Genomic DNA, 12,976 nt, shown 5'->3' on the forward strand with positions numbered 1-12,976 from the left:
TGTCATTGGTCAAAAATAGTCACATGTTTGATTTACTTTTGCCTTTCATTCATGTCATTTCTAGATATCAATTTTCTTATTCGTCCCAAGTTCAATCAATAATAAAAAAATATTTATTGTAAATTTTACTATAGCAAATGAACGTGACGCCAAGAGTTTGTAAATCACATGCAATTTTTCGTCGTGGTATAGTGAACTATCTATCTCGACCTTATTTAAACCTGAACATTTTTACGAAGATGGTTCGAAGTTCTCTGCAATCTCTCACCAGTTTAAAGAAGCAAAAGACAAATTAGGATCTTTAACACAAGATCCAGGGAATGAATTGAAGTTAAAGATGTACGCCCTTTTCAAGCAGGTATTTTACGATTCATAAAGATATTGTATCCGGTTTTTACATAAAGCTTGAACATTAGTTGTTGTATCTCCTACCTACAAGCTCTTCAATTAAATTAAATGGTGACTTTACATTTTTAATGCACAATGTGCATCATTGCGTTTGAATCACATTTTTGCAAAGGCACAGTGAATTTTTTTCAATTATAGCTGTTCACAGTCCCACCATACAATACAATCAAAGTTAAAAATAAGACGAACCCAAATAACAATATACATTTCCAGGGTTCTTTAGGCAAATGTAATACACCAAAGCCTGGGACTTTGGACTTTGTTGGAAAGGCAAAATGGAATGCATGGATGCAATGGAATGCTTTGGGTGATTTATCACAGGTGAATATTTAGTTTAAGAAAGGCTGCACTTATCTTATAATGAACATTCAATATGTATCTAGTTTCAAACATCACCAAAGGACTGTATCTTTCAACAATTTTATTGAACACTCTCACAAGTCTTACTAAAATCTATCGTCATCAAATTATTTACAGTAAAAAAGTTGTTTTGTGCAAAGTTGACAGCACACCGTTAATTAAGAACTGTGGGTCTTCAGGAAATTATGAGTACCTATCGGAACATACAGCTAAAATATCTGCATGTAAATCTGTGCTTTTCAATGGTTTTAATATACATAGTTTCTCTCCAAGCCATGCAATCTTAATTATATCCCCTATTTGTATTTACGAAGAATTCCTTAACATTTAGGAGAGTAAAATCTTGTACTTAACATTCTTAGTATTGGTGATGCAGGAAAAAAATGCAAATGTACCATTGATTCTCTATCAAATACCTATGTACTTTTGAAAAAAACTTCTATTGCATGTAATGAATACTTTTAAATTGAACTTTTCTTTTAGGTAGATGCACAAAAACAGTATATAGCACTTGTGGAATCTTTACTAGGTGATTTTGAATTTTGCTGTGTATTATAAACACAAAGCTTTTCTGCAAAATATTCTGTATAAACATCATTTCCCTGTTGTGTACATGTCCTTCTCAACATTGAACTATAGAACAGATTTTTTGACTAACAATGTTTTTAACATTACAGGAGTAAGTTTGTTATATGTCTACAGTTTTTTTTTTGTTTTTTTTAAACCTGTCTTAGTTAACTTTAATCGCGATTTTGATTAAAAAAGAAAAATTAAAATTTAATTAAAATTATAAACTACAACATACAAATATAAATGTCAAAACTAAATCAAAGATAACTAACATCAATGTTTAAAATATCCATGATAAAGGGACAGTCAAGTGTAAAGACAACTTTCCCAATAACCTAGGTCAATATTTAAAGTATGTTCGCGAGTTGAGGCAGATCGACTTCCTCGTATCGCAGTAATTGCTGACCTAATCAGTGCGAAAGACAGTTTACAACGCATCCACGCTAGCCTGATGCCATATTTCAGCTTTCTCTTTTGTGCCAGCAGATCAGCTAGCCGCTTATAAGCAATTGCCGTCTCTTTCCCCATACCACCTGATGTTGAAAAAACCAGTGGTGTAAAAGCAGCATATTCAATATCTCTTACTCGATCACCATATTCCCTTTATATGTCTAGAGTTATTAAAGTTAAATATTGTTAAAAAGGTTTGACATGCAAGTGAAACACCTTAGTCATTCATCAAGGAGATGAAACATCTTTGAACTCAATCTCTTACACTTTTGGGCTGTTTAGTCCAAAACAGTTATTGCAAATTTATTCAATATTTCTTAAATGTAACTTCAGGACAAGAACCCAAGACCAACAGCCAACGCAACAAAGACATTAATACATCAAATGAGTTTGAAAATATTCTTGTCTCTACTGATGGCGGTTTGAGGACAATCACAATGAACAGGCCTGATAAATACAATGCTTTGACCCCAAAGGTTTGTTGTTAACTACTAGAAAATCATGCTCCAACAATAGACCACCTCTTCTAACCATAACCAGCCATTTATTTAATGGTTTATCTCTAACAATTACCAGTCATACCCATTCAATAGACTACCTCTTCTAACCATGACCAGCCATTTATTCAAAGGTTTATCAAGATTTTCTTCGACATTTCCACCAGCTGCTGGTTCAGTTCATTAAAAGTTCCGTTTATTCAAAACCTTTTGAAATATGCAACAAAGGACAAATACTCTGCAGCAAGGGGCCGCATCTCGCAAGAAGCCGCAAGTCTCTCATCAATTTTCATTCAATTGCTTCAAGATAGTACAATCATTGCGATTATTTAAGCCTCAATAAATAGATTTATGGAGTAACAATATGTACTTTAAAAGAAGAAATTCTCGTTGTAGTTTTGTCAACGCCACAAACGAAGAATAATGTTTACAAAGCTGAAAGCCACATGTTGTATGTACTTTGCTCATTATCACTTATTTATTAGCGGAAAGCTAAGCTGTTATGAATAGCACAACTTACAAGATGCTTTATAATAACGAGAAAAATATAAATTTTGGAACTGAAACTGAATGTGATCTTGAGAAACGTGTGAAGATGTTAATAGATAGTCACAAAGATTTCATGCGGTTTTCATGGCTTAAGAACATAATCTAAAACCGCTTGCTGTTCGCACACCTTTTACCTTTTTTTTAATAGAATGTTGAGCAGTAAAAGAAAATTTATGGTTTACTGATTGAGAAAGAAGATCTGTAAGGCTACTAATAACTTGCGATTTCTCTTGCATAAAAAGGAATGAACAACTACAATTTTAAAAGTATAGTTTTTCACAGACGGTTTTTTTATTGTGAAATATTCTGTCTAATGCGAAAAGTTGTCCATCTACAACAAAATTCGCGGTAAAAGAGATTAACCACATATCAATGCTTTATAAAAAGTCAACTTGGGAGATTAGAGAAAGCTGTTAAGGCGTGGCACGGATCGGAAATTTTAAATTTTTTTTATGAATTTAAACTAGTGTAATGAGTATGAATGAATTTGATTGGTTTTGCAATAAAATTTAAATTGACGTTGCAGTTTTGCAGCAACCCCATGGTGGCTGTTTCTTTTGTCTATATAACACGTGTTTTATAATAAAGTGATAAGTGTCGTTGTCTCTACAGTTCGCATCATATCGATGTAAATTAAAGTAAATTTGGACTGTGAGATAATGACTTCCCACATGTCTCATTTTGCTTCCTTTGAACATAACACTTTTTATATTTAGTTTGAGGAAGCAGCCATTGGCAATGAACTTTTAACATGCAATTGGCATAGAAGAAAGCGATCCGTTTTCAAACTGTGAATTTGTTAGTTTATGGAAAGTATTTGTGGTTTTCATATGCATCATGCTGATGGACTCCTTACAAAATAATATCATTGGATTCCCTTTGCTGTTAGGCGACATGGTGGATGCCCTTTCTTTGTTTGTTATTCCCTTGAGACACACATGAAAACCAAGAATTGCTGTTTTCAAAATTATAATTAATGTTTGCTTGATGAGATGAAGACAAGAAAGAGCGACTCGCAGCTTTGGCAGAAAAACGTGTAAAGTAAATTTGGAATGTGAGATATATTGACGTCGGGCATTTCTCGTTTTGCTTCCTTTGCAACATAACGCTATATATATATCGGCAAGGTCACAATTCGTTTGTTGAAGTTTGGTGTAGAAGCCATTTTCAATGAAGTTGAAAGCAATGTGGTTAGTTTATGTTATGTTTCTATATCTTTAGATTATTCTTGGCTCGATGTTTTTTTTCAATCATATTTAGCAGATATAATCACCAACAACTTTATTTTCATGCTTGCTAGCGTCAGGAATACGCCTAAAAAGATATTGTGGTAAAAGTCATCTCTTAAAAATCTATCGTAGTTAATTATTGGTACTTAGGTGTGTGAAATGTAATCTTTGGAGTTATGTGCATAAACTATAGTTTTTTAATTGTGAGGTGCATGAAATATAGTGTTTGCAAGCTAATTGTGTGAATTATAGTGTTTATAAGTTAGGTGCAAGAAGTATAGTGAGTTAGGTGGATTCATAATATTTGTGATTTAGGGGCATAGACTATAACAGTCAGGAGTTATGTTCATGAACTCTAATCTTATGGTGTTAAGTGCAAGAACTGTAGTCTTTGGGAGTCAATGTAATATAATATGAAAGAGATGCATGAGATTTCATGATAAATTAATTTTGCTGATGCATTGTTACTTTGCATATCTTTATTTCAGATTTTCTCATATTGTAGATCCCACATGGATGGAGTTGTGAAAGTCCCTTTACCACCTCTCTCATTCACTTCAATTACTCTTACTAGTTTTTCATTGCTCATGTGTCATGGTGATTCATGGCCAAGAATGTTTATTTGTAGTTTGGATTCTTTGTGGATGTCAGTTGTTTGTTCATATAATGATGATGGGCCCCATTATTATATGAGCCCACCTGAAGGTGGTCAACTGATACTCACAGAAGATCTACTCTGCACTAAACATTCTTTATGTGATGATATAACTGGGGTATTGAAGTGGTCCATTTCCGTTTGCTCGAAGATGCGTATATAAAGGAATGAAGTAGCTACAAAAGAAGATAGAAAAGTTTGGTTATAGCCGACATCATCAATAGAAGAGGTTTTGTGATAAATGATTATAGGCCTCTTGATTTATCTCTATTGTTCTTGTGAAAATCTCAATGCTTTTTGTTGATGGTTTTAATTTTTGGTTTGTTTATTGAATGGCACATTTATGCCGTTAATTGCATAGAGGTGCAGATTATTCAGATTGTGGTGTAGACCTGCAATAATACGACCTACGACTTCGTGTCACGTGTCCTAAACCTTTGATCGCTTCGGTAAACGGTCCAACAGCTGGATTTGGTCTTTCCCTTCTCGCATTGTGTGATATAGTCTTTGCTTCAGAAAAGGTACTAGTATTGAGTTTATAAAATTACTCATCCTAGCTGGTCTGATTTCATCTGTGTTTTCAACTGTTTAATATCAGAGTTATATTTAATATGGAAATTAGTGATTGTCTCAAAAGAGTTTTTTGCGCGTACCGTCACTTCACTAACATTTAAGTCATTTTTGAGAGTTTTGTGGAAAAAAGAAAGGAATTGATATAATTTTTAAAACAGCCGAACTTTTTTGAATATCATATGTCAAACATTTATTGAGTCGTTTTTGATTGGTCAATTTACTTCGCCAATGAATGCAATAAACACGTCAATAATACATTCAGACGAAAATCCCCAAAGTGAAAAAATTTATGTGGTAACGTGGCGATATTAAGCCTCGACGGGTTCAGTTTCCTTTACCTCCATACTTCCCTCTTTACCCACAACCCTTAATATAATAGAGTACTTTGTTCACCCCTCTAGTGACTCCTCAGTACTACATTACGTAATTTTTATTTCAGTTGACATATTCGTCGTGTTTTTTTAAAGGCAACTTTTCAAACAAAGTTTGTGGAGTGGGGTCATCCTCCAGTTGGATGTTGCTCTCTAACTTTACCTCATTTATATGGTCGTTCACAGGTACAAGTGATTTGTTTATATTAAACGGAGGCCTGGGCACTAGGTCATATTTGCCATGTTATGTATCTGAGTTGTATCCACGCCTATTGATCACTTTATATAAAAATTAAAATGTTTTCTTTTCTTGAACCTGAGAGGATGTGTTATGTTCTGAGGTGTTAAAAATTAACTGTGAGATTGAAAAGTAATTAAAACTACGAATAGCTTTATCTAAGTTCCCCAAAATGCTTCACTCCCTATCCCTATCCCCTCCCCCCCCTCAAAAAAAGTTTATCGTGAAACATTATTTTTTTTATGAAGGAACCGAGATGCTTTAAAAAATTTCATTTTGTCTTATGGTGAATTTCCTTTAAATCAGGCCTTGTCTGTTATTCTAAGCAGCACGAAACTCGACTGCTACATGGCAAAGGAGCGCGGAATTGTCGCAGAAATTTTATCTTTCAAACATTTGGAGGAGGAACTCAATTAACGTTTGGCGAGATTTTCACTAGTTTCTAGACAGGCTTGTGTGTCTATTTTTACGAGGGAGAGGGATTGGGCACTATTGGAAAGAGGAAGGAGTGGGGGTGGGCGGAGCTTAGCAACTGGAGGGAGAGGGACTGGACACGGGACCTTTGAAAATGAAATAAATTTCTATTGTTGTTCATGGACGTTCGCGTCGCAGATTATGAAAATATTGACAGTTTCGAACTTTTAGCAAATCCATGTCAACAAATAGTAAAGCAGCATATTTAATATTGTAGTGCCTGCGAGACACAAAGACGTTGATGGTCAGCAGTAATATGAAGAACTTGAGTTTAAAAATCACGAGGAATGCGATTTGTTTCAAAAGTACATCAGCAACGATGATATTGTGGATTGCATCGTAAGTTGATGGTGGACGAGGTTACAGGAATGACTTACCATCCAGGTATACTTGCGATCAGACTTATGGCGCGTGCTAATATTTATTGTACAAATAGGATAATGTGTCCCAATGATCCGTTTGTAACCGTTACGCAGCGGAAATTGTATTCCTAATGATCCGTTTGTAACCTTTACGCAGCGGAATTTGTAGCGTTGTTTGTGTAAATCATTCGTAACTTGAGTTGAATAACAAAACATATTCGTTCATTTAACCACGATTTTTAAAATCTTTACTTTGGAGGAAAAAAATTGCGTTTTGAATCAAGTTCCAAAACATAGAAAAAAAAATTTAGCTGGAAAATTTCGAACACTCGTTCTGTATCGTCGAAGTCATTGAGACTTCAGTGTTTACTGCTGGCGTAACGGACTTCTTAGTCGCAATAACCTTATTTTCTTGTGCATTTGTTGAAAAATGATGCAGTTGTTTAAAAATAAGTGTGATTAATTAACATATTGTCACGTGACATCAAGTAGATATTTGCGCAGGTGCTTTTGTACGCTTAACACTTTGGTGTAAATGGTTTTTATCAAACTGAATAAAATACACAGAAAGAAAATACATCGAAGATTTCATAAACAGGAATCAACTTAATATTTCAACTATATTTTTGATATGCGTTGTAAAAGTCATCACTGCTTGCGCGCATTCCTCCGAAAGCCATCTTTGAGCAAGCAGTTCGCATTCTTTATTATTCACATCGTGAAGTTTTTTCAGGTCTGCTGAGCGACATAATTTCTTGGACAATGAGAGCGACTGCAATGCAGAGAAGCATTGTATGGTTAAATGAAACCATGCAATAACTGTAAAGTCCAGATTTGTGCTACCTTCGGCGGCAACGCAGCCATGTATTTCATTCTGTTGTTAATTTCTTTTTCAAACTCGGCTTGAGTAATAACTTCTGTTACCAAACCGTAGTTACAAGCTTCGACCGCAGTCAGTTTTTTTCCAGCGAGTAACATCTCATTCGCCTGAGTGCAAATTAATAAGAAATGTGTGACAATCATACCTTAACTCTTAAAGTGGTACTATGACGAAAATTTTGCCTCTCGTTTTTTTTTCATAGATTAATAGTGTATGTAAAAAAATCTCTTCTGGCGAAATCTTAGCGCAATGTATTCCATGCTGCTATTCCATGTTACGTAGCGATAAAACTTGAACTTTAAGAGCCGCCATTAAAATGCGCCATATTTGAATTTTCAAGAAGGAAGGTGCCTGTGACGTCATAGTCTTAACTCGCGGCTGTTTACAATATAACACTATATACAAATAGAGATTTAAAAGGTTGTATAACTCAATTTTTTTAACATGCCTTCAACACGCTGTGTCGTGCAAGATTGCAGTAATAAGTCTGATAGAAGTACAGGCATTTCATTACATAAAAGCCCAAACGACGAGTCTTTGAGAAGAATTTGGATTAAATTTGTTCAGACGAAGCGCGCAAACTTTAATCCGAGTTCGCGCGAAATTCGATTTATGATTTGTTCGAATCACTTCTCGGATGATTGTTTTGAGCGTTTATTCCATTTGGGTGGTATTACTAGACGGCTCAAACCTGGTACCGTACCTACTATTTGGAAGAAATCACAAACAACAACAACGTCAAGAGAGCGGCGTCAGGTTAGCACAAGTTGCTATTATTATATACTTACATATATTGCAGATGATAAATTTACACAATTTGAGAGAACCAATAATACATCCAGGCAAACTTTCAATATATATTATACATTAATTCTAAGGTTTTAAAGGAAATACAAAATGAAGTGTCTGGAATCATGCGATGACCTTTGGTCTTTAAACCTAACGAAGCTGCTTGAAGAACAAATTCGTTCAGGCAAACTTCGTTAAAGCCAGGGTGATCCAAAATGCATTTCCTTTCATCGATTTCGAACTGATACATTTTACCACGGCATTGCTCTATTTCCATGCAGCATCGGCACTCTTGAGGGTTGACAACAAGATCCAACGAACAATGGCCACATTCACACCTTTAATATTGGCCAAATTGTATGTTTCCATAAAGTCATCATAGCTAACGGCAGACGATTCAGATCAAAGTAACACACTAAGAATGACATCTTACCATGAAGTAACATCAACACGGGCATCAAAACGATATTGCAGCATGTCTTCAACCCGCCGTTCTTCTGCGACTGTAGCTTCGTACTCAGCAATTTCATCGGGCGAAGCAAGCGGTTCAGTATTATCGACAAATGGCAAAATTTCCGAATTAGATTCGTTCGAATTTGCCGTCACAAATTCCGATGAAGAAATCGATGCGTTTGTCTCGATCGAAGACTCAGAGAGCGAGCTAGACCTCGATGAATTTGACATTTTTTTTGCTCTATTTATGTATTACTTTGTATACTTTCCAATGTGCGCTTCTTGCCGTGTTAAGACTATGACGTCACAGACTTTGCTGATTGCAAATATTCAAAATGGCCGATTTTAATGGCGGACATGAAAATTAGACATTTCAAATGTTCATAACTCCCTCGTTATATTATTATTTTTGCTTACATTTTACGAATGCAATAATTGATATGTGTTTAAACTATTGAATGCTAAAATCGATGATTTTTTAACGCTAAGTTTTCGTCATAGAACCACTTTAAGTATAGAGCATGTTAACTATCCAGTTGGAGAATATGCACTGTTCAACCAAATCGTAGACAAAAGAATCGTGGAACGAATTCGCAAACTAGCAAACAAAAATATAACAGCGATTCCAGAAGTCAAACGTTTTCTTGAAGAATTCGTACAAAATGATTGGTTTGCTGGTACACCTGAGCACACGAAGCCCAAAATGACAAATCGTCGATATTATCCAACAACCAAAGATATACGTAATCACGTGGCTATAGCTGTTGCCTCGACAAAAGAAGTCAACGACTAGCAGGAATCCCTGCTACGAAAGATAGACGCGTGGAAATTGTCATTAGAAACGTCAAACTTCTTTCTGCGTACCCATGAAGGCAAACCAAACTTTTTCGGGAATCCTGTGAATTGTAGAGAAGGTAATAATTTTCTGTTCGTCCATCAAGAGCAATGGCAACGAAATCTCTTACTGAGGTATGGAAGTGACCTGACCTTACTTGACGCAAAATACAAAAATACAAAATATGCACTACCATTATTCTTCCTATGTGTTCATACCAACGTTGGTTACAAAGTTGTTGCAGAATTCATGTGTCAGCAAGAGAATGAAATTTCTATCTTGGAAGCATTGAATATCTTGAAGGAAGGGAATAGGCACAGGAGAACTTTCATCGAATAAATCTTTGTCCACATAATTATTTTCGGTTTTTTCTATGATTTCATTTTTGCTTGATTTTAGTTTTTTAAAAGAAATAGAACTTTGTTTTGTTCGCTTGCAATTGCTTGCGAAATTACTGTTGGCCATATTTGCTTTTTATCAAGCGTACTTAGCAGCCAAGCCTAGTAACATATAACATATTGATGAGTGAAATGTTGTAGTTTTCATTAAAGCTCGCTTGCAGGCAGTTCCTGGTTAATGTAAATTAATAATAAGGGCATCATGGCAGTGCAAAGGATCCGTTCAATATTTTGAGTATTTGGTGCAAATATAAAACCCATGCATTCAACATGCTACATACGCTACAGCAAGGAATAAATTTGTGGTGTCCTTCATATAAATGTCACCCACGCTCCAAAAGTAGTGGGTGCCCGGACACCCAGACACCCACGGCTTCGCAAACCCTTGAATTAGTATCCCATAGAATGCGTAACAAGAAATTAAACTTCTGCAACTACGTATTTCTTTAACTCAATAGTGAATTGTTTATGCTGTCTGGTTCGACGATTCCGACTATAACCATTCTCTTTCACTGTTGGTAGCGACAAATAAAACTGATGCAACAATTGGTTCGAGTTTGTGTCAGTCATTTCTGTTTTGTATAGGTTAGAAACGAGCATTTAGCCTTCAACGGAGAGGAGAACTGCGAGAAATTTATAAAAACTTTAGTTCTTGTGAAAAAAACCTAAATCGCGAAGATCTTCAGTTTGTTCGTTTGTTCCTTTCTCACTATCAACCTTAGTCTTCCCACTTCCCCACTGACAACCATCGGTGTGAGTGTAATAATAGTTGCCCCTTATGGGACACCCCGAAGCTTGTAGGAGTTAGTTGTTAGTTCAATAAACAAGTTTACGCGACAGCCCTCGTGCTTTTATATTACTTTACTACAATGAGACTTAATTTTTTTTGCCATGGTTTTCTTATTTTTGGGCAGGGTTCTTATATATTTTGATAAATAAGTCGTATCTAGTTCTGGATGAAAAGAATCAGATCTGGTCTCAAATCATCTGGGGCTGGAAAGATAGATAGTAGTCAATGCGTTCGGATCATAGAATGCTTTACATACAGTGTACATCAGCAAAATGTATTTGGTAACTCTCTGGTGAAAAACTGAATGTGTAAAATCGTCTGATGTACAAATAAATCTATTGAAATCTTCAAATAAATGTGTGAACCTTGCAGAAGAAGTTGTCTAGTTTTGGAAGCCATTTTGCTTATGGAAAGCGAAATGAAGACCAGAAGGCAAAACGTTTTGCTTACATGACGAGCCTCTGACAAAAATTTCATCAAGTTTGTTGTTATTGTCGATTTCAGTTAACTTTTCAAATGGCGATTGCCAAGTTACTTTCTAATGTTGCCAACTACATTTCCAAATATGGAATATTCGTTATGAACTTGTCAACTTGAGTTGACAAGTTGTGTACTTGAGTACTGAAGTTGTGAACTTGAGTACTGAAGTTGGGAACTTTAGTAGTGAAGTTGTGAACTAAAGTTGCGAAGTACTGGCAAAGGCAAAAGGTCTTTGTACCCTGTAGACATTTGGCAATGAATCCGTTCAGTAAGCAAGGAAAAGCTTTACCAATAGAAGTAAGAAATGAAATACTTGAAAGGTGGTTAAATAACCAGCGTTTGACAAACATTTTGAAACAACTAAATCTACCGTATAAGACTATATCAAATATAATAGATCTATGGGTAGACACTGGTTCTATTGCACCTCGCCAGAGCGAACGTGATGTTCGAACCACGCGTACAGATGACGTTATTGCATACGCTGAATAACTAAAAATTAATAAATCATCTATTTACGCGAAAGAGATTCAGCAACACCTAGAAAATATCAAAGTTTGCCTTCCAGCAAACATACCTAGCAGGTCATCCATTAGTAGAATTTTGAATAAAGATCTTGGTTACTCTTGCAAGATAATAAGTCAAATTCCTCGAGAGACACAACGGCCGGACGTTATGGAGAAGTTATAAGCTTACGTAGCAAATATTTCATTGATTGATTGCAACCGTATGCATTTCTTTGATGAGTCGCCTGTAGTTGTTACGAGTGGCAACAGACGTCGAGGGCACAGTATGCAGGGTACTCCTGCATTTAAAATCCAACGATACTCTTCTAATGCCACATTTACTGTAAATTTTTTACATAATGTGAACGGCGTATCGCATTATAACACTCTAAGAGGGCCGTCAAACGGATTAGAATTGCTAAAGCTTTTCCTTGCTTACTGAACGGATTCATTGCCAAATGTCTACAGGGTACAAAGACCGTTTGCCTTTGCCAGTACTTCGCAACTTTAGTTCACAACTTCACTACTAAAGTTCCCAACTTCAGTACTCAAGTTCTCAACTTCAGTACTCAAGTACACAACTTGTCAACTCAAGTTGACAAGTTCATAACGAATATTCCATATTTGGAAATGTAGTTGGCAACATTAGAAAGTAACTTGGCAACCGCCATTTGAAAAGTTAACTGAAATCGACAATAAAAATTTCATCAAGTTGGCTCTTAAAAATATCGTCAAGTTTAATAGTAATAATTTCATCAAGTTGGCTGCAAAAAATTTCATCAAGTTTTAAATAATCTCCTTAATTATGGTGACTTGAGCTCTTATCACAAATTTTGCAGTGGCTTGATGATATTTCGTGCAATTTGAAATATTGACGCATTTGGCACCTCATATTTGTGCCAGAGAATACGGCCTATAATTTAACATAACTGTTCTGACATGACTTGATGCGGTGTAAATATTTAGTATTTTATATCTCTCAGGATGTGTTAGAAATGTATGCAAGGAGAGCCAGCTACGCTCAATACATAAGGAGCGAGCATGGGAGCGAGTACCACCTGGCCAATCACTTGGCGATCTACTGTCTGACGTCATCTGCTTCAGATGTC

At 35.6% G+C, this 12,976-nt stretch overlaps 3 protein-coding genes and 1 long non-coding RNA gene across 4 annotated transcripts; 2 read left to right on the forward strand and 2 right to left on the reverse strand.

Annotated features, from left to right (window-relative positions):
* Positions 1 to 337: 337 nt before the first annotated feature.
* On the forward strand, positions 338 to 2,847 carry LOC124441641 (enoyl-CoA delta isomerase 2-like). The gene is made up of 5 exons (XM_046992103.1): positions 338 to 358; positions 622 to 729; positions 1,252 to 1,297; positions 2,122 to 2,264; positions 2,682 to 2,847. Exons 1-5 carry the CDS (start codon positions 338 to 340, stop codon positions 2,793 to 2,795), a joined length of 432 nt encoding a protein of 143 aa, XP_046848059.1. The 3' UTR covers positions 2,796 to 2,847.
* Positions 2,848 to 5,126: 2,279 nt separating this feature from the next.
* Positions 5,127 to 6,966, forward strand: LOC124443309. The gene is made up of 2 exons (XR_006947619.1): positions 5,127 to 5,239; positions 6,592 to 6,966. It is a non-coding gene; the product is annotated as an uncharacterized LOC124443309 (long non-coding RNA).
* Positions 6,967 to 7,178: 212 nt separating this feature from the next.
* On the reverse strand, positions 7,179 to 7,719 carry LOC124443267 (enoyl-CoA delta isomerase 2-like). Its single transcript, XM_046993809.1, has 2 exons — positions 7,580 to 7,719; positions 7,179 to 7,508 (listed from the first exon to the last, which is right to left on the reverse strand). The coding sequence occupies exons 1-2, from the start codon at positions 7,712 to 7,714 to the stop codon at positions 7,338 to 7,340; spliced, it is 306 nt and encodes a 101-aa protein (XP_046849765.1). The 5' UTR covers positions 7,715 to 7,719; the 3' UTR covers positions 7,179 to 7,337.
* Positions 7,720 to 8,466: 747 nt separating this feature from the next.
* LOC124441642 lies at positions 8,467 to 9,119 on the reverse strand. Its single transcript, XM_046992105.1, has 2 exons — positions 8,839 to 9,119; positions 8,467 to 8,743 (listed from the first exon to the last, which is right to left on the reverse strand). Exons 1-2 carry the CDS (start codon positions 9,087 to 9,089, stop codon positions 8,467 to 8,469), a joined length of 528 nt encoding a protein of 175 aa, XP_046848061.1. The 5' UTR covers positions 9,090 to 9,119.
* Between the last annotated feature and the right edge of the window lie 3,857 nt (positions 9,120 to 12,976).

The sequence above is a fragment of the Xenia sp. Carnegie-2017 genome, unplaced genomic scaffold (assembly GCF_021976095.1).
Source record: "Xenia sp. Carnegie-2017 unplaced genomic scaffold, XeniaSp_v1 HiC_scaffold_20, whole genome shotgun sequence".
NCBI classification, from domain to species: Eukaryota; Metazoa; Cnidaria; class Anthozoa; order Malacalcyonacea; family Xeniidae; genus Xenia; species Xenia sp. Carnegie-2017.